This window comes from Malaya genurostris, chromosome 3, assembly GCF_030247185.1.
Source record: "Malaya genurostris strain Urasoe2022 chromosome 3, Malgen_1.1, whole genome shotgun sequence".
NCBI classification, from domain to species: Eukaryota; Metazoa; Arthropoda; class Insecta; order Diptera; family Culicidae; genus Malaya; species Malaya genurostris.
The window spans coordinates 102712269-102739074 of record NC_080572.1 but is presented as its reverse complement, the minus strand read 5'-3'; the positions used below and the strand labels follow the sequence as shown (position 1 = coordinate 102739074).

The following is a 26806-nucleotide window of genomic DNA, read 5'->3' as shown; positions in this document are numbered from 1 at the left end:
GCGACAAAACTTATTACCGCTCAATTTACTCGAATATGGATAAATCAAATACTTCAGAAAGTGATCAATGATCGCGTTCAAATGTATTATTGCTGATTCATTTAGTTCGAGGAATGTTGTCTAATATGTGACGTAAGCGATGATGCATGCCTTTCTGAATTGCCTGAGCCAATTTGAATAAGTCCGAATTCATGTGAGAAATTATAAGGTTTAAATGTTCTAATGAGACTGTGGATTTAGAACTTTGTTAAACGTTGAGTGGACGCTGAGCAGCTATTTCTTCTCACATACTTCCATTTGTTCTTTGGAGGAAAAAAATTCATTGAACAGTCTCACCATAAATCATCAATCACTTTATTACACACAATCGCACTTTTTAATCTAATTCCAGCGATCGGAAGGATCCTTCCACTCCGAATAGAGTACTGGCATTCTTTGGTTTCCCTGGCCGTTTTTTCTCGTCGTTTCGATAGCGAGCATCGTCGAGGAAAAACTCACGGTATGCAACGATCTCATTCGTACAGTCGTGGATAATGCTATCCAACTTTCCGCCACTTCCACCGTACTCTTCCGGAAGATAACGTTTGGGAATTACTTTGTGGAGTGCTTCGAATGTCTCATGCACTCCTATTCGCTCTTGAATCTTTTTACTTAGAAACCCGTGGAACATTTTAAAGAGAGCATCAAAACCCGTTGTGGGGTTAACGAAATGAATACCTTTTGTTCGGATCGGAAACGCTTCAATTACGGATGTCAGTTTCCTGAAATGATCAGAAAAAATCGAATTAAATCAACTCAATTACAATAATTCTACTAAACAGTACTCACTTGATTAAGGTAGGACTAAATTGAGCCAACGTAGACAGGGACATACCTCGGAGATCAACTAGCACCATGTGGCCAGCAATGACGGATACATCATCATTCACTAGCAGCAAATCGGTGATCATGTAACAAACTTTCATTATTTCAACGATAGAGTATTTACTAGGATCGTAGCATCCCATTCGTGCTAACATGATCCGAGGTCCTCCGGCTCCTATCGTGTATGGAAGAGGTAAATTTACGCTGATAGAACAAATACGGTTAAAAATTTTCCTCAACATAAAGTAACGTAACATACCCAAGCCTCGCATATTCCTGAATCTTCGCATTCGACGGATCGCGATTTTCGAAAAACTCCGGAAGCGCCGATTTCACCGTATAGTAGTTATCCAGTTTTTCTTTTGTCTTTTCCAGACTGTACTTACACCCGCGAAGGAAACTCACCAAAAACTGATCGTCAGTGCGTGGATTAAGATGTGGTTGCTTCGAAAGCCAAGCCTTCAAGGAGCCTATGTCCTCCGGGATTCTGCTGGTCACCTCGTTCAGCTCTTCTCTAGCTATCTCCGCCAGTTCCGGTGTTATCAAGCGTAGCGAGGCCATGCTGCGGGAAGTACGATAAGATGATTGGACTGCACTGTGCCAGAGTTCGGTGCTGAATTATGAGAAGTCTGATGAGTGGAAATGTCGATTTTTGATAATTTACTTAGATATTGCAGCGATAAGGTCAGATAAAGATAGCGGTGTACACGGATTCAAGTACTAGTGCTGGTATCTTATCACAGATTATACTATATTTAGTTTCCGTTCGTGTGATTTGACGCAAAACCAGACTATAAACATGAAAAGTTTGCTTGATCAAACTAGTATACGCTGAAAATTTTCAAAAGAGTTTTAGGTGCGATTAAAAAATTTGCAAATGACCGTGACAGGATATTCAATTCCAGATATAAAATTGAAAGGTTTCAGTTATACAATCTTTTTCTAAATGCAATTGAACAAACTAATACCGTGCAATTAATTTCAACTTGATTAGATAAGATAGCATTGTATAGTGTTAGAGTGTAATCGCAGAACGTTCTACTTTCAACCCTGGAAACCCCAATGATTCAATGAATAATTATATCAGAAACTTCAGGAAAAAATAAACGATCTTTCAAAATTTCATTACTTTCAGATTTTCATTACATTTTCCTGTTAATGTTGTTCACAAAACCATTTCTCAATTTTTCTAGAAAACAATAATTAAAAATTGGAACTCAAAATGCTGATTGTTCATTCGATATTTAGAATATTACTGAATGCAAACTGATGATAAGTGCAACTGAACTTGGAAAACCCTTTTAACTGCTTTTGAATGCAAAAATCGAATAAAAGTTTAGCCAATTGTTTCGGAACAATTATTTTTATGTGATTGTTTCAATCAAAGTATTTTTGGCAGCTGCCGCTTCAAATAAAGCATTGTTTGCATATTTATCGCGGGAGGGCAGATCTATTCTGTGTTCCACTTTTTTGCCCAGTTTTGCAAATATATGTTTCTATCCGGGTTTAGCACTTGAAAACACTTTGACAGGTATTCCAAATTGACTTAGACTAATCTGATTTTTGCATTCACCCGTTCGTTTAGCTCTGGATTAACATTGTAATACATGGTATTAGAGTGTAATCGCAGAACGTTTTACTTTCAACCCTGCAAACCCTCAGTTATTAATTATATCAGAAAGTTCAGAATAAAAAATATATGATCGTTCAAAATTTCATAATCTTTGGTAAGCATTTTCTTGTTAATGTTAATTGTTTATTCGATATGTAGAATATTATTATTGTTATTATTATTATTATTCACTACTTTAACTACTTTTGAATGCAAAAATCGGATAAAATTTTAGACAATTATTTCTAAATAATTTTTTTCTGCGGTTTTTGCATTGAAAGTATTTTGGCCTGCTGCAGCGGCGAGTGAAGCATTGTTTGCTTTTTTATTACGGGCGGCCAGATCCATTCTGCGTTCAACTTTTTTGTTCAGTTTTTGCAAAAAATATGTTTTGAAATGATTTTTGTAGTGTAAATCCATGTTCAAGTTCCGTACGATTTTTGTACGGAAAAAAATATGGTCCTGTTTTTATACTCAGGATTTTTATCCAGGTTCAGCACTTAAAAGCACTTCACCTGGTTTTCCAAATTAATTTGGACTTATTCGGTTTTTGCAATCAGCCGTTCATTTAGCCCCGGATTGTTTGTAGTTAAAAGGCATAATTTGGTTCCTATATTTTGCTAGAAAATATGCGATGTATTACTCATGATGATTAAGATTGTTATGAGGAACTGGATTCGTACAACAAAATCATATAATAAAAGTAAAGTCTTGGCATTACATTCATTTTATGGAATTTGGCCTTTCTGTTTCAACAGACTTCGCAGCCGATTCATAGCGCACAGAATCATTGCATGGCTAGTGCTACGATCCTCCTACTGACACTAAGAATCCTTCCAGGTCGGGTCTCGTACATACGACAACTGGCTTGTGAGACCTGCGTCCTATGCATTGAACCGCAAACCCGGGCAAATTAAAGAACAAACTGTGTTATATTTCGTTAGTACAGGTTTTTTTTCGTACGAGTTTTTTTTTCGATTCAAGACTGATTTTTAAAAAAGGCTTATGTTTTTTGCATGCACTTTTTTCAAATCGTGCTGATTCGGAAACTGTACATTGTAAAAAAAGGCATCCAAGAAGTTGTTGGAAATCGATTAAGCACTCTCAAAAAAAAAAAAAATATAATATACACTGTTAAAAAAATGTGGAATACCGTCTAAAAAATTTGAAAACCAACTGAAAAACTAAAATTAAAACCTGTTTTAATCCATCTAGTGGTGTAATGGAGCCTTTCTCATATAAATCAAACTCGCATATAACACATGGATCAATAAGTCCCGAGACTAAAGCAGAGATGGCGCTCGTAGTAAATCAGTAACCACGTCTTTCAAGAGTACTAACCTTTGATTGGAACGGGTCACAATTTTAAGTCGATCCGACCAGAAACAGCTGAGTTATCGAGGTTGGAGTAAGGTCGTTTTGTAGTTTGTTTAAAAAATTGAAAAAACCGAGTTTCGTGTTTTGATAAAACTTTGTTTTTTAATCGGTAAAAACACCGTGCAAGCGAAACAATGAATTGAAAAATGTTATCCGGACTCTTGTCCATCAAAAGCAACGATTTGTCGGTGGTTCGCCGAGTTTAAACGTGGTCGTACCGACACAAATGACGCGGAACGCTCGGGTAGACCTGTGGAAGCCGTTAGACCGAAAAATGTAAGTGAAGTGACAAAAATTATAATGAAAGATCGTAAAGTGAAGCTCCGTGAGATTGCTGATATGACACAGATATCATATGGAATTGTATTTACTATCCTTCATGAAAAATTGAGCATGAAAAAGGTTTTTTCCAAGTGGGTGCCGCGATTGCTTTCGATGGAACAAAAACAGCCTGCCACAAGTCGATGAAAACAATGGCGAAATTGAACGAATTGGGCTTTGATCTGCTTCCCCACCCCCCATACTCACCAGATTTAGCCCCCAGTGACTACTGGCTCTTTGCTGATCTTAAAACAATGCTCCAGGGTAAAAGATTTGGCTCAAATGAGGAGGTCATCGCTGAAACTGAAGCTTATTTTGAAGCGAAAGTTAATTTTTTTTATAAACATGGTATTGAAAAATTGGAAAAACGTTGGAACCATTGTATCACCCTAAAAGGTGATTATGTTGATTAATAAAAAAAAATTTTGCAAAAAAAATGTTCTTAAGTTTACGTTTCGTCTTCGACTCATCAGTGCGTCAGCAGATTATGCTGACGCAAACCCCCGGATCAACATAATCCGCTGAGCAGACGTAAAGTTAATGCTATTTGCAAGACACTTTTTTTTGTACACATGAAGTGTAACGTCTAACCTGACGTCTCGAACGAAACAAGTTTCGGCTTACTGGCCGTACAGATTGTGGTAATTTGAAGGGGAAAAAGCTTGCTTTTACCCCCAAGTTTATGCTAGGTGCACATAACCATTTTCTTAAGTTTACGTTTCGTCTTCGACTCATCAGTGCGTCAGCAGATTATGCTGACGCAAACCCCCGGATCAACATAATCCGCTGAGCAGACGTAAAGTTAATGCTATTTGCAAGACACTTTTTTTTTGTACACATGAAGTGTAACGTCTAACCTGACGTCTCGAACGAAACAAGTTTCGGCTTACTGGCCGTACAGATTGTGGTAATTTGAAGGGGAAAAAGCTTGCTTTTACCCCCAAGTTTATGCTAGGTGCACATAACCATTTTCTTAAGTTTACGTTTCGTCTTCGACTCATCAGTGCGTCAGCAGATTATGCTGACGCAAACCCCCGGATCAACATAATCCGCTGAGCAGACGTAAAGTTAATGCTATTTGCAAGACACTTTTTTTTGTACACATGAAGTGTAACGTCTAACCTGACGTCTCGAACGAAACAAGTTTCGGCTTACTGGCCGTACAGATTGTGGTAATTTGAAGGGGAAAAAGCTTGCTTTTACCCCCAAGTTTATGCTAGGTGCACATAACCATTTTCTTAAGTTTACGTTTCGTCTTCGACTCATCAGTGCGTCAGCAGATTATGCTGACGCAAACCCCCGGATCAACATAATCCGCTGAGCAGACGTAAAGTTAATGCTATTTGCAAGACACTTTTTTTTGTACACATGAAGTGTAACGTCTAACCTGACGTCTCGAACGAAACAAGTTTCGGCTTACTGGCCGTACAGATTGTGGTAATTTGAAGGGGAAAAAGCTTGCTTTTACCCCCAAGTTTATGCTAGGTGCACATAACCATTTTCTTAAGTTTACGTTTCGTCTTCGACTCATCAGTGCGTCAGCAGATTATGCTGACGCAAACCCCCGGATCAACATAATCCGCTGAGCAGACGTAAAGTTAATGCTATTTGCAAGACACTTTTTTTTGTACACATGAAGTGTAACGTCTAACCTGACGTCTCGAACGAAACAAGTTTCGGCTTACTGGCCGTACAGATTGTGGTAATTTGAAGGGGAAAAAGCTTGCTTTTACCCCCAAGTTTATGCTAGGTGCACATAACCATTTTCTTAAGTTTACGTTTCGTCTTCGACTCATCAGTGCGTCAGCAGATCATGCTGACGCAAACCCCCGGATCAACATAATCCGCTGAGCAGACGTAAAGTTAATGCTATTTGCAAGACACTTTTTTTTGTACACATGAAGTGTAACGTCTAACCTGACGTCTCGAACGCATAATCTGCTGACGCACTGATGAGTCGAAGACGAAACGTAAACTTAAGAAAATGGTTATGTGCACCTAGCATAAACTTGGGGGTAAAAGCAAGCTTTTTCCCCTTCAAATTACCACAATCTGTACGGCCAGTAAGCCGAAACTTGTTTCGTTCGAGACGTCAGGTTAGACGTTACACTTCATGTGTACAAAAAAAAGTGTCTTGCAAATAGCATTAACTTTACGTCTGCTCAGCGGATTATGTTGATCCGGGGGTTTGCGTCAGCATAATCTGCTGACGCACTGATGAGTCGAAGACGAAACGTAAACTTAAGAAAATGGTTATGTGCACCTAGCATAAACTTGGGGGTAAAAGCAAGCTTTTTCCCCTTCAAATTACCACAATCTGTACGGCCAGTAAGCCGAAACTTGTTTCGTTCGAGACGTCAGGTTAGACGTTACACTTCATGTGTACAAAAAAAAGTGTCTTGCAAATAGCATTAACTTTACGTCTGCTCAGCGGATTATGTTGATCCGGGGGTTTGCGTCAGCATAATCTGCTGACGCACTGATGAGTCGAAGACGAAACGTAAACTTAAGAAAATGGTTATGTGCACCTAGCATAAACTTGGGGGTAAAAGCAAGCTTTTTCCCCTTCAAATTACTAAAAAAAATGTTGTTTCCATTGTTAGTCTCGGGACTTATTGATCCATGTGCTATAATACTGTGGTATTCTTCATAATAATTTTCTCCGATACTCGAATGAATAGCCGGAATCGGGTTGTTTGGTCTTTCACTGATAACGGCTATCGATCGGAGTAGTTTGGAACCAGTGTACGAAATTTTTTACGTATTTTGTTTCATTGCTTTAAGTGATGGTAAAAAATTTTAACACACTTTATACTAGAATTCCGGAACCGGAAGTCAGATCCAAATGATATTCAGATTTTTTATATTGGACCATAATACCATTTATTTGACCCTAAGTCTGTACAAATCGATTGGTATTTTTACACTAATTACCCTGTAATTCCGGAACCGGAAGTCGGATGAAAATGATAATTCATGAATTTTCTGGAAGACCATAAAACCTTTTATTTGAATCTGACTGTGAACTCCGAGAAAATCCAGTGCACATTTGTTCAGTTCGTCGAGATGAGTCGAATTGTATATGTCATTCGGCCCTTCACAATTCACAAAACTTCAAGTTTTTGATAGGAAAATAGTCATTTAGAATAATAATTAATATCAAGAATATAATTTTAGAGACTTAAAAAATTTTAGACTTTTTTCATAGAAGCAGCCGTTTTCGAGGCATTTGATTTGCGACGTTCAAACAAGTGAAACGTCAGTTCTTGCTCGCTTCTCATCCGACACAGTCGAAAATTTCTTACGGTCGAGACGAAACAAAGACAATACAGTGCAGTGAACAATAGAGTGTACGAAATGGGCAAATACGATTTGACAAAGCCTGAAACTTTGCCTACAAGACCAAATTCAAGTTGTGTTGATTTCAAGCGCTGCAAAGTTAGACCAGCAGCAACCGAAATTGAAATCTTGCTTAAGGAACGAATGCATCTAAACGTTAATGATGTAAGTGATATTCAAGTCAACAAGGCGCCTAACTGTGTGTACATTATGTTCAAACGTGAAAGAAATGCAATTGCATTTGCTTCGGTTAGTAACGGGGTGCACAGTGTTGATCATGACAATGTTAAATATGAAATCCCCGTCTACAATGCCATAGAAGTACGCGTGCATGACCTTCCCACACAGACCAGCGATCAGTTCGTTCGGGAAAGTATGTCGCAGTACGGTGAAGTTCTTTCCATCGAAAGGGAAGTATGGCGGAATTTTTTCCCGGGTATCCGGAATGGGGTGCGAGTGGTACGTATGCAACTACGTAAATCAATTCCATCTTACATCATTTGTGATCAAGACGGGATACATCCGTGTAAAACGCTGATTACGTATGAAAATCAACTGGTTACATGTCAGTTTTGTGAACAACCTGCACACTACGGCAAACCGTGCACTGAAACTGCGAAAAGGACATCTTCGAACAAAAACAAGGACAACCGCTCAACAACGGAGGCTAGTGAATGCAGTGCTCCTGTTTCAAAAACACTTTCACCATCAAACCAACTATCAACTGCAATCAATGTACAAAGCGCATCTACAGCAACTAGCAATCAACCCAAGACTGCGATCTACAATGAAAACAAGGAAACGGAAATCACTCACCACTCGAACGATGTAGCAATGGATGATATGAGCCACGGACAAAAATACCTCCAATCTTCGCTAGAAGGAAATGGAAGCTTTTGTTTCCCTAGAAGAAGGGTGACAACGAGATCCAACAATGAAACAATAATATTGTCTAACAAAAACATGGGCCATTCGGCAACGTAAAGCTTATATATACGCAAATTGGCCCGAATAAAAATTTGTATAAAAAAAGTGAAACGTCGCATTAGAAGGAAAAAAAGTTATCCCAATTTTTTTGAGTAAAAAGTTTTTTTTTCTATTTCATTCAAGTTTAGCATACATAACAGAAATAAATCTAACTAAGCCCATACGCAAAAGCATAGTATATTCTGAGACTATGGAAATCCGTAAGAGATATTCCAAGATCCAAGAACTACTTAGAATATTGTCTTTAGGAACTACACTGTGTCACAGCAAGCACCACAATGGCTAATTTTTTGCTTGTTCATATTTTTAGAGCTACAAATTGCTTACTTGTCTGTTTCAGGTATGTTCTTAGTAATCCAACAACTTCAGTGAAACAGGTCATAAAAGCTACACGAACAATCAGCAGTTTATGAATTACTTGTCTGTTTAGATCTGTTTCAGGAATATTTTCCATGCACTTTAGTGAATCACGAATATAGTAAGGTCTTAAGGTTTGACGAATATGGTAGATCTTAGGGTTTGATCGCCAGGAAGTTTCTGGATGAACATGTACTTCTTCATAATTCACCACAATGGTCCCATTAACTGAATGTGAACTAGATTCAAATTCCGTAATATTTATTTTGGATATGTATAAATAAAAATTTCCTTCATTTAGCCAAAACTTTAATTTACGCGATGATCGCGTAAAAAAAGACGCGTAAACTAATGTCGTTTTCGTTTTTAAATTGCACTACACCGGTGTAGCGAAAGCTGCACCTAAACCGTTCGTTTTTACCAATTGCACTACACTAGTGCTACACTTTTTCTGCACCGATACCACTGGTGTAGCACTCATCAAAAGTTTGGTGTAGCTCTGTGCAATGAAATCGTTTATTGTAGTCAATGGTTACTGTTTATGTTTTCGTCATTTTTGTTCGTTTATTCATGCCTCAGTGTAGCACTGCACCGGTGTAGTGCAAATTAAAAACGAAAACGCCATAAATTCGCGTAAATTGAGGTTTAGTGTATGTGATTTGTCATCAAGTCAGTTGTATCCGAAGAGCAATCGATATATTAGTAGTAGGCCATTTTTAAAAAGGTTCGAAAATATTGGAAGGATTTTATTCAAACTTATCCTTGCTTATTTAACTCCGGTTTGAACTATTAGGTCGATTGACAGTGATAGGTTATTATATCCACATTATTATTCAAACCGAAACCTTTTTTTCACACAAATTAATACATTTTTCGCAATTTTCGCCTGTGTTTCGGAAAATTTAAAGCAACTTCAATAAATTATTCAGAACGTTTCCGGAGATCATTATCACTTTAGTTAGCTATTCATCTAATTTTAGTGAATGAACACGCAACAGCGTGACATTATGCTATGTCTCATTTTTCGTTTATTTTCTTCTAAACCACACTTCCTAAACACTTATAATAATTTTTTTTTCACTTACAGAAATATTGGCCAATGCGTCTGGTGTACGTTTGCAACCTGTACTAACTGAACCAGCTGGTGTTCTATGGAAACATTACACATTCGATAGCAGCGAGCACAAAGCACTAGGTAAGTGACGAAGTGTGACTAGATAACGTTGCTCAAATAAAAAACCATTCTCATCACGCTACGTCATCGTTCGTGTCCAATACAGTCAATCGTTTGAATTGTTACCTCATTTGCTGCTGAATCATCTTTTTCGTGAGCTGAACGATATGTTATCATCTTGATATCAGACTTTTTTCAAGTGCTTATATTACGATCCTAGCAACTATATGGTTAGAAGAATATACGTGACTCGTAGATGATCACATACACAAATGTATCACCCAAAATTAGTGAACCACATTTAAATTCGACCAGGTGCTAAAAATCGATCAGGGTAGGTCGGTTCTCGGCTTTCGTTATTCAAAGATATGGTAGCAAACAATATCGTTATCAGTTTCACCTATGCAGTTACTGCCTTATTGCACTGGTTTATACCGCTCTGAATGAACAGAACCTGTGTTGGTAGGTAATTAGGTTTTGTTTGGCCGCGTTCGTTTCTGATAACAGACCTGAAGATAGTTTGAAATAGAAGTAGAAGTGACATTACTAGTTGGGTGCTAACCTGATAAAACTGTGTGTATTATCTACTAGTCAGATTTATTTTGGCTAAACGAAAAATGTTGCCACTTGATCAAATATTGATTTGGCGATTATAGTTATCGAAGCTGGAGCAGGATGAATGATTCAGATTAAAAGTCACTTCAACAAAGTGGCGAGGAGAATTCAATTATCATTACATATTCAAGATTTAGGCAGCTAACTATCAATGCGTTCTCCGAAAGACTACGATTTACTACGATATTTACCAAAATAATGGATGCAAAGTTCTGCAACTTAGTTTGGACAACCCGTGTAAGTATTCTGACATACAAAATACGGACACGGATTTTACAAAGCGTGTGACAATCGATAGAATTCAGAAACCAGCGTAACCTCGAAGATACGTATGGGCATAAATTAATATGACGAATAAATTGTAATAGATTCGAGTCCAACTGTCATCTTCTACATTGGTTTGAATTTTAAAAACTCAACACCCTGCAATTCCAGAATCGGAATTCAGAATTGGATAAAATTCATTAATTTTGTATAGGGTCCTTTAAATATAATTTTAGTTTTTGAAATCGATTTGGCCTGTTTTGAGAAAACGATTGAGTTGTAAGAAACGATTCAATACTGGAACCGGAATTCGAAAATCGAAAGTTGGATCTGACTAAAAAGAAAGATGTTTTATTAGATCTTAAGACCTTTCATTTGAATCTTAGATGGTAAGAACCATCTACGATAAATATGAGTTACATTATTTTAATATCGTTTTACATATTATCTTGTAGTTCCTAAACCAGAAGTCGGATCCAAACGTAATTCAGGAGCCTTGTGTAGGAGCATACGACTATTCATATGAATCTGAGTTTGTAAAAAACGGTTGAGTCATTTCCAAGAAAATTGAGTGAAATTATTTGTCATACAAGCATTTGCTGATCTCGACGAACTGATTCGAATGGTATATGGGTGTTATGTTTTTCCAGAATTTATTGCTGTAAGTAGTTTAAATAAATATAATTATGGAATTGCTTTCAACTCGAAAATGCTGCCATCATCTGGTTTACATATGTCATATTCGAACTATTATGTTGCCAAAAACGAACCGTGCCAAAATCGGTACATTCAAAATATCATGCTGTACACAGTCTTTTGGGTACTTAGAAACAAATGTATGTAACAGTATAAAAATGTTTTATGTTGCTCCCAAGCATTTATTTGCCAGACAGCGCTCAAAACTTCTACTGCTGGAATAGGGGAAAAGTCGCTTACACAAAAATGTCGATATTTCCGTTGAAAATGGACGGATTTTAACAATCTATGGCTTGTTGGATAGGTATTACCGTGCGGAATCTAAGTCTGAAAATATATTCTGTTTTCAAGGTCAATTGTGACAGATACTGTAAAAAAACAAATTTTGACATAAAACTTCGTATAACTCAAAAAGTAAACATCCGACCTCAAAACCATTTAATAGCGTTCAGGGTGACGGGGAGACCTTTCATTTGCGGCTAGTTTGATCAAAATCGGTCCAGCCATCTCTGAGATCTCGACCTCTTTGTTGACAACACACATACAGACACACACACTGACATTTGTTCAGTTTGTCGAGCTGAATCGATTGGTATATGACATTCGGCCCTCATTTTTCTAAACTTTGAGCGAATTCTATACCTATTTTTTATACTTATAAAAAACGTGCTTAATCCTCCAAGGAGTGAGATGATACCTTTTTTTTATCATCCGCATGTGTTTTTTGCATGAATATTCTTCGGTGTTTTAGTTCGCATGACATTATTTTAATGAAATTCAAGCGGCAATTTAAAGTTCTATTCACTCATTAGCCTGTAATGTCGAAACTCTCAATCGGATCGAATTTTAATCTAAACGTGTAATAATCGATTGAACCTTCCATGAGATGTCGAAATAAATTCCATTTTAGAGCTTACGGTTATTCACGGTACTACCAGAACCAGTATTCAAGAACCAGCATAACCGAAAACGATTCGTATGGCCATAAATTAATATGACATATAAATTGCAATAGTTTTGAATCCAATTTTGAAGCTTTTTTGGAGTGTCATCTTCTATATCGGAATAGATTTTAAAAACTCATCATCCTGTAATTCCAGAATCGGAAAAAAATCATTAATTTTGTATGGGACCATAAATCCTTTAATTTGAACTTTTTATAGTTGAATTTTGATTTGGACTTTTTTGAGAAACGATTCGATACTGGAACCGGAATTCTAAAATCGGTGTAACCGAGGTCAGTTAAATCCACCTCAAAAGCTTTACAGTTTACATTTGATTCAAACTGTTTGAAAATCAGTGTAGACAACTTTTAAAAATCGTAGTGCGAATTAAATTGTTGAGTACCTTCCGAATCGAAAAAACTGAAATAAATTTATTTGGTAATCGACTATCAAAATTTGCAAACCCGAAAAACCTAATAAATTTGTGCGAAATTGACATTTTTATACTAATCACCCTGTATTTCATAAACCAGGAGTTGGATCTGACTAAAAAGCGAGGTATGTTATAGGATCTTAAGACCTTTCATTTTCATCTTTTATGGTTCCTAGATTTCATTTGAATCTTAGTTCGGTTCAGCCATCTACGAGAAAAATTAGTAACACTATTTTGATTTCGTTTCACATATCATCCTGTAGTTCCTAAACCAGAAGTCGGATCCAAACGTAATTCAGGAACCTTGTGTAGGAGCATACGACTATTCATATGAATCTGAGTTTGTAAAAAACGGTTGAGTCATTTCCAAGAAAATTGAGTGAAATTATTTGTCACACACGCATTTGCTGATCTCGACGAACTGATTCGAATGGTATATGGGTGTTATGTTGTTCCAGCATTTATTGCTGTAAGTAGTTTAAAACAATATAATTAAAAAAATTCTGCCATCATCTGGTTTATATATGTCATATTCAAACGATGATGTTGCCAAAAACGAGCCGTGCTAAAATCGGTCCGAGGCTAAATATAATGAAAAAGGATGCTGTACACAGTCTTTTTGGTACTTAGAAACAATTGTATGTAACAGTATAAAAAATCGTGTTTTCCGTTGCTCACAAGCATTTCTTTGCCATACAGCGCTCAAAACTCCCACTGCTGGAATAGGGGGAAAAGTCGCTTACACAAAAATTTCGATATCTCCGTTAAAAATGGACGGATATTAACAATCTATGGCTTGTTGGATAGGTATTACCGTGCGGAATCTAAATCTGAAAATATATTCTGTTTTCAAGGTCAATTGTGACAGATACTGTAAAAAAACAAATTTTGACATAAAACTTCGTATAACTCAAAAAGTAAACATCCGACCTCAAAACCATTTAATAGCGTTCAGGGTGACGGGGAGACCTTTCATTTGCGGCTAGTTTGATCAAAATCGGTCCAGCCATCTCTGAGATCTCGACCTCTTTGTTGACAACACACATACAGACACACACACTGACATTTGTTCAGTTTGTCGAGCTGAATCGATTGGTATATGACATTCGGCCCTCATTTTTCTAAACTTTGAGCGAATTCTATACCTATTTTTTATACTTATAAAAAACGTGCTTAATCCTCCAAGGAGTGAGATGATACCTTTTTTTTATCATCCGCATGTGTTTTTTGCATGAATATTCTTCGGTGTTTTAGTTCGCATGACATTATTTTAATGAAATTCAAGCGGCAATTTAAAGTTCTATTCACTCATTAGCCTGTAATGTCGAAACTCTCAATCGGATCGAATTTTAATCTAAACGTGTAATAATCGATTGAACCTTCCATGAGATGTCGAAATAAATTCCATTTTAGAGCTTACGGTTATTCACGGTACTACCAGAACCAGTATTCAAGAACCAGCATAACCGAAAACGATTCGTATGGCCATAAATTAATATGACATATAAATTGCAATAGTTTTGAATCCAATTTTGAAGCTTTTTTGGAGTGTCATCTTCTATATCGGAATAGATTTTAAAAACTCATCATCCTGTAATTCCAGAATCGGAAAAAATTCATTAATTTTGTATGGGACCATAAATCCTTTAATTTGAACTTTTTATAGTTGAATTTTGATTTGGACTTTTTTGAGAAACGATTCGATACTGGAACCGGAATTCTAAAATCGGTGTAACCGAAGTCAGTTAAATCCACCTCAAAAGCTTTACAGTTTACATTTGATTCAAACTGTTTGAAAATCAGTGTAGACAACTTTTAAAAATCGTAGTGCGAATTAAATTGTTGAGTACCTTCCGAATCGAAAAAACTGAGATAAGTTTATTTGGTTATCGACTATCCAAATCTACAAACCCGATAAACCTAATAAATTTGTGCGAAATTGACATTTTTATACTAATCACCCTGTATTTCATAAACCAGGAGTTGGATCTGACTAAAAAGCGAGGTATGTTATAGGATCTTAAGACCTTTCATTTTCATCTTTTATGGTTCCTAGATTTCATTTGAATCTTAGTTCGGTTCAGCCATCTACGAGAAAAATTAGTAACACTATTTTGATTTCGTTTCACATATCATCCTGTAGTTCCTAAACCAGAAGTCGGATCCAAACGTAATTCAGGAGCCTTGTGTAGGAGCATACGACTATTCATATGAATCTGAGTTTGTAAAAAACGGTTGAGTCATTTCCAAGAAAATTGAGTGAAATTATTTGTCATACAAGCATTTGCTGATCTCGACGAACTGATTCGAATGGTATATGGGTGTTATGTTTTTCCAGAATTTATTGCTGTAAGTAGTTTAAATAAATATAATTATGGAATTGCTTTCAACTCGAAAATGCTGCCATCATCTGGTTTACATATGTCATATTCGAACGATTATGTTGCCAAAAACGAACTGTGCTAAAATCGGTCCGAGGCAAAATTTCTTGAAATAGTATGGTGTACACAGTCTTTTTGGTACTTAGAAACAATTGTATGTAACAGTACAAAAAATCGTGTATCACGTTGCTCCCAAGCATTGCTTTGTCATACAGCGTTCAAAACTCCTACTGCTGGAATAGGGGAAAAAGTCGCTTACACAAAAATGTCGGTATCTCCGTTAAAAGTGGACGGATTTTAATAATCTATGGCATGTTGGATAAGTATTACCGTGCGGAATCTAAGTCTGGAAACATATTCAGTTTTCAAGGTCAAGTGTGACAGATACTGTCAATAAACTGAAAATTTTGACATAAAACTTCGTATAACTAAAAAAGTAAACATCCGATCTCAAAACCATTCAATAGAGTTTTGGGTGACGGGGAAACCTTTCATTTGCGACTAGTTTGATCAAAATCGGTCCAGCCATCTCTGAGATATCGACTTCTTAGTTGACAACACACATACAGACACACACACATACACACACACACACACACACGGACATTTGCTCAGTTCGTCGAGCTGAATCGATTGGTGTATGACACTCGGCCCTCCGGGCCTCGGAAAATTTTTCTAAAGTTTGAGCGAATTCTATACCTATTTTTTATATTTATATATATATTTATATTGAAAATTTTCACTAATCGCTCTGTAATACCGAAACCGGAAGTCGGATCTGGATCAACTTTTCGGTTTTTTTTACAGAATTTTAAGACTTTTTATTTGCATTTTAGTGTTTAATAATCGGTTGAGACATTTCCGAGAAAATTGATAACGCATTTTTTCATAGATTTGCACATATTGCCTTGTAATTACAGAACCGGAAGTCGGATAAAGATAAAATTCAACAGCAATATAAGTGACCATAATACCTTTCATTTGAATCTAAGTCTGTAAAAATCGGTCGCGCTATCTCTGAGAAAAGTGAGTGACAATTTTTTTCCATTTTTTGGTGCATATCACCCTGTAATTCCTGAACCGGAAGTCGGATCGGGATAAAATTCAATAGCGATCTATGGGACTGTAAGACCTTTCATTTGAATATGAGTTCGTGAAAATCGGTTCAGCCATCTCTCAGAAAATCGAGTGACATTGTTTTTCACATACACACATACATACACATACCCCCACAGACATTTGCTCAGTTCGTCGAGCTGAGTTGAAGGGTATATGACATACGGCCCTCCGAGACTCGGTTCAAAAGTCGGTTTTCACAGTGATTGCGTAACCTTTCTATATGAGAAAGGCAAAAAACTTTTGTTATAAATATCCTTATAAATACTTCTTGAACGCACTTGGCGATAATACATTAGTAGGGTTTTAACTTCCTAACATTAGCTTCAGAATTCTGGATAGTGTTTTACATTTTTTTGTCGTGAACTTACTTTACTATGGGTGACTTACTTTACTATGGGCGCCTTTTCAAAATGTGTCCTCTGAGAGAGTGAAAAGTTTTTGATCGTGAATATCTCGCGTTGTATCTAACGAATCAACATAATTTTTGCTACATGCCATCGGAAATAATTTTATGATGAAATTTTCAGTTGTGTGACATAATCTTAAATAATTCAAAATTAATCTTTTCTAAAATGTTTGGTACAAAAGAGTATCAAAGAGGATAATTCATAAGGCGCGTTTGCCTTTCTCGTATTTTTAAAGCTCATAGCTCAGTGATCTGTGAAAGGATTTATGTAATCTAACTACCAATAGAATCGAAATGTTTCAACTTAAACGTGTATAGCAGTAGCATTGAAGTATTTCAATAGTACACTATTGAAAACCCTGTCTCATTTGACAACACCAGCCACTCAGAACGCGATCTGAGGAAGAGAACAAAATATCTGCTGCTGTACAACAAATCGTTCTAGAAAAATTTTCGGAACAGTGCTTAATATCGTAGTGAGTTCCACAATTTGGTTTTTTTTCTGAAAGGCAGGAATGAATCCCGTACAGGATCCTGATAGTTTCTTTCAATAAAATGCCAATCCGTAATGAAATAATCAACATTGAAATTCTATATACTGCTATTTTTATAGCCGTTAGGAGCGCCCATTAGTGAAAAAGCTACAAACGAAATCACGTAAAAAGAAACCTCTTAACAAAAATTGGAACTGATCCCCGTGTTAAACAAAAAAAGTCAAAACCAAAGACTGTGCCTCCTGGTTTGTCAAATTCACAAACCAATCCAGGATCTAGCACAGAAAAAGGTAATAATCCTGTGGGCTCCATTTCACAGCCACCAACAGGATTACTGAAGTTTTCGGAAATTGTTGAATGGATTTTCTCAGCATTCAATATATCTGAACCCTTAAAGACCCTCATAATGGCATTCCTTCCAATAGCTAGAAATTTTTTGAAGCAGTTATCAGCTCAATGGCCAATTGTCTCACGTTTTGTATCTTTTGATGGATAATTTATCACCCGCCGCAAATGATACAATCACTGTCCTGCAGTGGAATTGTCGAAGCATCATGCCAAAACTTGATTCATTTAAAATTTTATTGCATAGTCAAAAATGTGATGTATTTGCTTTATGCGAAACATGGCTTACTTCAAACATAGCTTTAAATTTTAATGATTTTAACATTATACGTCTCGATAGAGACTCTCCGTATGGTGGAGTGCTTTTGGGAATTAAGAAATGCTGTTCCTTTTATAGATTAAACATCCCTTCAACTTCTAGTATAGAAGTTGTTGCTTGCCAAATAAACATTAAAGGCAAAAATATTTGCATAGCTTCGGTTTATATTCCTCCAAAAGCACAAGTTGGACAGCGACAGCTTAATGAAATGGTTGAAGCCCTTCCTGCTCCACGATTGATTCTGGGGGATTTAAATTCGCACGGAATGATGTGGGGTTCCGTTTACAATGATAGCAGATCATCTTTAATACAAAACATTTGTGACAATTTTAGCATGACGGTATTAAATATGGGTAGCATGACACGGATCCCAAGACCTCCTGCACGCCCAAGTGCATTAGATCTATCTCTTTGCTCAACATCAATTCGACTAGATTGCACCTGGAAAATATTGCCTGATTTACACGGTAGCGATCATTTACCAATCATCATCTCAATTAGCAATAGCAATTGCATTGCTACTTCAGCTAGTATTCCATATGATTTGACAAAAAATATCGACTGGATTAAATACCAAAGTAGAATCTCTAGTATTTTGAATTCAATGGCAGAGCTCCCTCCACTTGAAGAATATGACTTCTTCATTTGTTCGATTCTGGAGGCAGCAGAACAATCCCAAACTAAACGCTTTCCTGGGCCAACGACTAACAGAAGGCCTCCCAACCCCTGGTGGGACAAAGAGTGCTCAGAGACTAAACTCGCAAAACAAAATGCTTGCAAGTCGTTTCTAAAACGGGGAGGAGGAACTCCTCAGAATTTTGAAAAACTTATGGTTTTAGAAACCAAGTACAAGAGCATACTTCGAGCCAAAAAATGTAGCTATTGGAGACATTTTGTCGAAGGTTTGTCAAGAGAAACCTCAATGAGCACTCTTTGGAATACGGCCAGACGAATGAGGAATCGTAACGTGGGCAATGAGAGTGATGAATACTCGAACCGATGGATATTTGACTTTGCTAGGAAAGTTTGCCCAGATTCTGTTCCTACGCAGAGCATTATACGGGAATCTCCTCCAAATAATGGTTTTATTAATAACCCATTTTCAATGATGGAATTTTCTATAGCACTCTTGTCTTGTAACAATAACGCCCCTGGGTTGGACAGAATTAAATTCAACTTGGTGAAGAATCTGCCCGACCTCGCAAAAAGACGTTTGTTGGAATTGTTCAACAAGTTTCTTGAGCAAAATATTGTTCCGCCTGACTGGAGACAAGTGAAAGTTATCGCCATTCAAAAGCCGGGGAAACCAGCTTCCAATCACAACTCATATAGACCCATTGCGATGTTGTCCTACATCAGAAAATTGTTCGAAAAAATTATTCTACGACGTCTCGACACTTGGGTCGAGACGAACGGTTTGTTGTCAGATACTCAGTTTGGCTTCCGTAGAAATAAAGGGACGAATGATTGCCTTGCATTACTTTCGTCTGACATCCAAATTGCCTTCGCTCAAAAGCAACAAATGGCATCTGTATTTTTAGACATTAAAGGAGCATTTGATTCAGTTTCCATTGATGTTCTTTCAGACAAGCTCCACCAACATGGACTTCCAGCGGTTATAAATAATTATTTGCACAACCTTTTGTCAGAGAAGTGCATGTATTTTTCACATGGCGATTTGGCAACTTTCAGAATTAGCTACATGGGTCTCCCGCAAGGCTCATGCCTCAGTCCGCTCCTCTATAATTTCTACGTGAATGACATTGACAGCTGTCTAGTAACCCCATGTACACTAAGGCAATTGGCAGATGATGGCGTGGTTTCAGTTACTGGGCCCAAAGCTATTGATCTGCATAAACCATTGCAAGATACCTTAGATACCTTGTCCGTTTGGGCTGTTCATCTTGGTATCGAATTCTCTGCGGAGAAAACAGAGTTAGTCGTCTTTTCAAGAAAGCATGATCCCGCGCAGCTTCAGCTCCATATGATGGGAAGAATGATCCAACAGGTTTTAACTTTTAAATACCTCGGGGTGTGGTTCGATTCCAAATGCATTTGGGGAGGACACATTAGGTATCTGATAACGAAATGCCAACAAAGAGTAAATTTTCTTCGAACAATAACAGGATCTTGGTGGGGTTCTCATCCCCAAGATCTAATAAAATTGTATCAAACAACGATACTTTCAGTGATGGAATATGGATGCGTTTGTTTTCGTTCCGCTGCAAACTCTCATTTTATCAAACTTGAGCGAATTCAGTACCGTTGTTTGCGAATTGCCTTAGGCTGCATGCACTCGACACATACAATGAGTCTTGAAGTTCTGGCGGGAGTTCTTCCATTAAAAGATCGATTTTGGGAGCTTTCATCACGCCTGCTAATAAGATGTGAGGTACTGAATCCCATGGTAATTAATAATTTCGAACGACTAGTCGAGCTTCGATCTCAAACAAAATTTATGACAGTATATTTTAACCATATGTCACAGGAAATCAACCCTTCAAGATATATTCCTATCCGTGTCAGCATCCTAAGTGCCCCTGACTCAACTTTATTTTTCGATACATCCATGCAGCGTGAAGTGCGTGGAATCCCGGATCATCTACGCTCGACGGAAATCCCAAAAATATTTTCAAGTAAGTTCAGGCATATTGACTCTGAGAAAATGTTTTACACGGACGGATCGCGAATTGAAGAAGCGACAGGGTTTGGTATGTTCAACAATAATGTTTCGGCCTCATTTAGGCTTCAAGAACCTGCATCTGTTTATATAGCAGAGCTAGCAGCAGTTCATTATAGTTTGAGTGTAATCGTCACATTATCTCCAAACCATTATTTCCTCTTCACAGATAGTCTGAGTGCAATTGAAGCCATTCGCTCAATCGCTGCTGGCAAAAATGAACCGTTTTTCTTGGGTAAAATAAAACAGTGTCTGAACGACATATTGAATAATAATTATCTAATCACTATAGTCTGGGTCCCGGCTCATTGCTCCATTCCAGGCAATGAAAGAGCCGATAATTTAGCCAAACGTGGTGCTATTGAGGGTGAAATTTATGAGCGACCGATTGCTTTCAACGAACTCTATAGTTCGTCTCGCCAAAGAACACTTGCCAGCTGGCAAGCATCTTGGGATAGAGATGATCTGGGTCGGTGGATGCACTCAATTATTCCGAAAATATCGACAAAGGCATGGTTCAGGGGACTGGATGTGAGTAGGGATTTCATTCGTGCGATGTCCAGACTCATGTCCAATCACTACACGTTAGATGCACATCTCCTTCGAATTGGGCTCTCCGAGACTAATCATTGTGCTTGCGGAGAAGGTTATCGGGATATTGATCATGTCGTTTGGACATGCGTGGAGTATCGTGATGTCAGATCTCAACTAATAAATTCTTTGCGCACCCAAGGTAAACTATCCAATATCCCAGTTCGAGACATTCTTGCTTGTCGTGACCTTTCATACATGAAACTTATTTATCATTTCATAAAGAAAATTGGAGTTTCAATTTAATAAAGGCCCCTTTTAAGACTTAGTTCTGATCCCAGCTGCGTCCATGAGTTCAACCAATAGCTAAATTAGAATAAAAATTATGTAATGATACAAACAAACTCGAAACAGTTTATGAAATTATCAACAAAATGTCTGAAAATAACAGCTTATTTTATAATTTATAGAAGTTAATCGTTTGGTTCAAATAATATTTCCGAGTAGATTTCATAATTAATGACGAGTTACTTAAGATGATATTTAAGCTATAAGAGAATATGTTTTGATAAATTCAAAACGTTGTGACTATGTTAGAATTAAATTAGGATAAGAATATTATGTAAAAGTGATGCTACGGCGAAGAAAAACTTATGTAAACTGCCTTAAGAAATAAACGTATTTATGGAAAAAAAAAACAAAAATTGGATCGGTTTGGATTCTATCGCCACTGCGAGCAGATGTATTGTGTGTCGTTTGCTAAGTTAGTTTCGCTTCCAACAAGAGCGATTACGTCACAGCTGCTAGTCGTTTGCATTGGTGAAAAAACAACGAAAAGAGGGCAACGGTGGAAAGCATCACACAAAGTCAGCCGTTCTAATGGCTGTAAAAGTTTTCTGAAGAACTATTAGGATTTCATCTTCCCAAATCGAAGGTAAATATCCTCAGCTTAGTGCAAATCTAGAACAGTTTGATTAGATTTGTGCACTTGCTGTGTGGAATTCACAGTAATCGAGATCAAGTGAAGCCTTCTTTGTTTTTTCGAAAAATGTGAAAAAGGGGAATGCTTGCATAATTCATACAATTGATCAACTAATTAATATTCGGAAGTGTCAAGGAACATGTCAGTTGTTTTCGTATTCACGACATCCAGCTATGTCTCTGACATTACTCACCCACCTTTTTTAAATTTAAATCTGTTGATTCGAGAGTTTGCAAATTGAATTTTTAATGTCATCATGATCGGTCGTGTCTCGTACACAATTCTGTTATTTGTGTGTGTGTGTATGTGTCAAATAATCTCACTAGGTTTTCTAGGAGATGGCTGAACCGATTTTGACAAACTTAGATTCAAATGAAAGGTCTCATGGTCCCATACGGAATTCCTGAATTTCATCTGGATACGACTTCCGGCTCCGGAGGGAGGGGGGGGGGGGTGCGGGGGTTAAAGTGTGTTGAATATTGTACTCCGTCACTTAAACTGGCGGAACAAAACCCATAAACAATTTTCTAAACTGGACTCAAAACCATTATTCCCAATCTTAGGGTCAAACGAAATGTCTTATGGTCCTACCAAAAATTACTGCATATTTTCGGATACAACAAACATATAAATCGTCATTTAGAGTGCGATGGCAAAATTGTATAAAATCTTTAAAATTTGAATAAAAACTGGTAGAGTTTGTACGTCATGTTAGTTTTTGGCCTTACGAACCGACTTCGATTATAGCGGTTCTCGGGTTCCAGTGCCGGAAGTGCATATAATAGTGAACCCACTTCGTTTTCTTAAGGATGACCTACGCGAGCAAAGCACTGTTTCATTCTCTATGTTATACTAGTTAATGCACAAACAATCTTTTGGTTTCTTTCAAAGATCGAAGAGAAAATTTTTGAATAGAATACCACAATATTATACATGAGAAAATCATCATTACACCACTAGGTGGATTAAAACAGGTTTATTTTTATAATTCTGTCGTCAAACTACAAAGTTAACATCTTTTGTTTATGGAGATAAAATTATTAATGTCACTTTTAAAGAAATGAAATTTCCTACATTTTAAAGAAATCCCCGTTTAGGATGCCTTTTGTCCTGTTGTTGCCACGTTCCGTTGCCAATATGACATGCCGTTGAAAATCATCTCGTACTCAGCGAAATTTAAGTTTTTCGCGATCGGATGCTTTGATCCACATATACCCATTTCAATGGAAATTTTTTAAGGGCCCTTACCAGACCAGACCAGCAATCGGTTGAACGGCATTCACGACTGGTAAGGATACAATATTGGGAAGTCTGTCAAATGCAATCATTTTCTTAGTAGATGGTTTACTCAAGATTTTGGAACTGAATTTACTCTCCCGAATGACAGACTTATGATTTCTCAGTATTGATGGAACTCGCTCGATGTTTTTGGACAAAATATCTTTATTGGGTGTAATGAATCTTTTAAAATTATACGAAAAGAACTTAAAATCAACACATTTTGCTTAAATTTCTCATAAACATCAAACGCAGCTATTCGGAAAGGTGTCCCTAGGAGCAGATAGTTTGTGTTGTACCATCACCACTTATCGTTTAGAGTAACGGGAGTAACTATGTACAAACTAGAACGTCGATATCATTCGGGTGTAGATAGTGGAACACCTAACTGAAATTGAATTAAAACATATCTTAAGCTCAAAGTAAAAGAATAAATATTGCACAGAAGTATTTAAAACATTGCATTCTTGAAGTCAATCGCAACATCGGAGCGCTACCACATTCAATCATTCAATACAACCCTGATGGAAGATCGGTTACTTTAGAGCCAAGATTAGTCTGGCTGCGGCTTGTCTCTCGGAGCAAAGACCCATTTCCTGGGTAATGCATCTGCGATCGCAGCTTGAAATTATTGTTCCCAGTGCCATTTTTATTGTGTCCCGGAGCTCCGTTCGTGCCACCATTTCCATTCGACTGTTGATGGTTGATACGAATTTTTTGAAACCCATTGGACTTATTTGCCGCTCTTTGCTCACTAGTCATAACTATGTCGATCATCGAATCGACTCCGTAGGCACCTAGACGATCCAGATTTTTGGTTACCTTTTTTGCTTCTAGCGCGGCGGTAATATCTGGCTTGGGGTACTTTCCGGCACTGTTCATATCCGTCATAAAGAACACGCCATTAAACTGCTGTGCCGGGAGAGCTGGCGGTGTCTCGCGTTCCAAAGATTGCGCCCGAGTCATTCGGCATTCCTTGTCCCTGGCATCCATAATGACATTCAGTATCGCTCGGTTGGAATCTTTGGTAGATGCACGACTTCTGTGCAAAACCTGTGATTCAACAGCCGTATGAATGATATCTGGACGAACCTGATCAGGTACTGTTTCCTCGTTGTAAAAACTGCTGTCGACGAATGATTTGTTCTGCTCCTTCGCAAGGTTTTCATCTTCGAAAAAATTGATTTTTGTTTCATTGTTGGCTAATATAATGTCATATCCAGATCCGTCCCCATCAGAAGGTGTTGAGATGAGATGTGCTAAGGAACGGGATTTGCGGGGTGGATGAGGTAGGAGGTTTACAGGTACTATTTCATTCTCAGTGTTTATTTCCAAGCTGTACAATGTTTTATCGGTTAAATCCTGCATTTGATGATAGAGTACTTCATTTTGATCAGAGATTTCCCGTTCCGCATCGTTTACGATATTTTGCAACTCTTCGATAACGTCTTCAATAGTGGCATTGGTATCATCATCGTTATTGTTAATGTCATTGGACGGACTGACATTATCTTGATTCAACGAAATGCTGAACTTATGTGAATGAGAACTGGTTCCTTCCTTGGTGGGAAACACACGTGGAGGTTCGGGAGTCGAAGATTGTCCAGTCTCCGAACTACTAATACCTTCATCATCATTTTCCGAGGTATTCCTCTTGGGCTGAGGTGGAACCTGTCTGGGCAATGCTACAGGCCTCTTCTCCAAACTAGAGCTGTTCGAGGCATCATGGCTTTGATTACCTTTGAGTCGTAGTACTTCTCTCTGCAACTCAGCACAGCGTTCCTGCAGTCTTCTTTCCATTGTCGTAAGAACAGTTTTTTCTTCGTGTAAAATTTGTACTCTACGCTCAAGAATTACTAAACGGCTGCGAACCTGTTCGGCCGATCGCGCTTGGTTCTGTAACTGCTCAATATCTATTCGAATAGCCTCCCAACGTTTAACTTCGACTCGGAGGCGTTCTAACCAAGGAGAAGTGGACGAAATAATTTTGCACATTTGTGCCGGGTCCAGTCCTGCCTGGAAAAGTTCCGCTTGAAGGTATAGTCGAACCTGAACACTTTCTGAACTTTCCAAAAATGTATTTACGAATTTCATGCCAACTGCCTGTAGTTCTCCCGAGCCTCCACCACTATTCAGCATGCCTACTAGTAACCTAAATCGTACCGGCTCTGCGCATCTGAGACGAAGCGTTGATAGAGCTTCTGAAACGGCGGTATGACCTTGCTGCTGGCTTCGCTGAGTTCCATCACCTAAGGCTGATTTATCGCACGCTATTGTAAGCAGCTGCAGTGCTACAATCCTTGAGCGAATTCCGGTTCCCGTGGCGGCCGCTGCCAAAGGCAACAACCCGATCGCCGTAGTGCCAAGTCGAGCGCCGGCTTCTGGACTTCTGGTGCAGCAGATGCTGAGGCATTGTCTACAATTTGATAAATGGTTAATAGAAATATTTTGAAGTTTATCGAATGGGTGAAAATTTTACAAGCACGCAAGTTCATCCAGTAGGGCTCTACGCTGATAAGATTGATTGGTCCGTGGCATGGCACCTGGGGCCGGCATCGTCGTGGTGCCATTCATCGGTGCACTTTGGCTCAGCTGAACGGCACGCAGCACTTCCAGTAGCAAACTTACGCCATCCAACGGACTGGAGACGAATTCCTGGACGAAACTGTCGGAAGAGATTGAAAAGCGAAAGATATACTGTCAGCGGGTGTCGGTCAGTGCATTAGTAGCTGATGGGCTTGTAATGGCGGTATTCGTGGATCGCTCTGGGAGGCCCAGGTGCGATGAAGATGCAGATAAGTTAATTATTTTTGGTTGTTACTTAAACCTATCTTTGCGTACCCGTTTCAGAGTTCATTAGGCGTATCGCAGCTGAATGTGAAAGAGGATGTTTCAAATTCAGGAAGGCGGTCCAGACGATAGAGTAATGATGCAAATGATTGTTATTTTGTTATGAAATCGAATAATAGTGAGATCCAATAACAATTATAAAATCCGATTTTTTTTTAATGTCGTTTTCGTTTTTAAATTGCACTACACCGGTGTAGCGAAAGCTGCACCTAAACCGTTCGTTTTTACCAATTGCACTACACTAGTGCTACACTTTTTCTGCACCGATACCACTGGTGTAGCACTCATCAAAAGTTTGGTGTAGCTCTGTGCAATGAAATCGTTTATTGTAGTCAATGGTTACTGTTTATGTTTTCGTCATTTTTGTTCGTTTATTCATGCCTCAGTGTAGCACTGCACCGGTGTAGTGCAAATTAAAAACGAAAACGCCATAAATTT

At 37.9% G+C, this 26806-nt stretch overlaps 2 protein-coding genes across 4 annotated transcripts in view; both read right to left on the bottom strand.

Annotated features, from left to right (window-relative positions):
• Window positions 1-322: 322 nt before the first annotated feature.
• LOC131437806 (alpha-tocopherol transfer protein-like) lies at window positions 323-10028 on the bottom strand. Of its 3 annotated transcripts, none has more exons than XM_058607393.1 (4): window positions 9943-10028; window positions 1124-1493; window positions 829-1068; window positions 323-761 (listed from the first exon to the last, which is right to left on the bottom strand). In XM_058607393.1, exons 2-4 carry the CDS (start codon window positions 1423-1425, stop codon window positions 377-379), a joined length of 927 nt encoding a protein of 308 aa, XP_058463376.1. In that variant the 5' UTR covers window positions 1426-1493; window positions 9943-10028; the 3' UTR covers window positions 323-376. The 3 variants fall into 3 exon arrangements, with proteins under 3 accessions (XP_058463376.1, XP_058463375.1, XP_058463377.1); XM_058607392.1 differs by having other exon boundaries at window positions 1124-1477; window positions 9943-10021; XM_058607394.1 differs by having other exon boundaries at window positions 1124-1426; window positions 9943-10011.
• A 13649-nt stretch (window positions 10029-23677) lies between these two features.
• Window positions 23678-26806, bottom strand: part of LOC131437178 (uncharacterized) — a 213673-nt gene continuing 210544 nt past the window's right edge. The window contains exons 7-8 of the mRNA XM_058606349.1: window positions 25998-26183; window positions 23678-25934 (exon numbers count right to left, since the gene is read on the bottom strand). Coding sequence (XP_058462332.1) covers window positions 24029-25934; window positions 25998-26183 — 2092 coding nt within the window. The 3' untranslated portion in view covers window positions 23678-24028. The remainder of the gene's footprint in view (window positions 25935-25997; window positions 26184-26806) is intronic.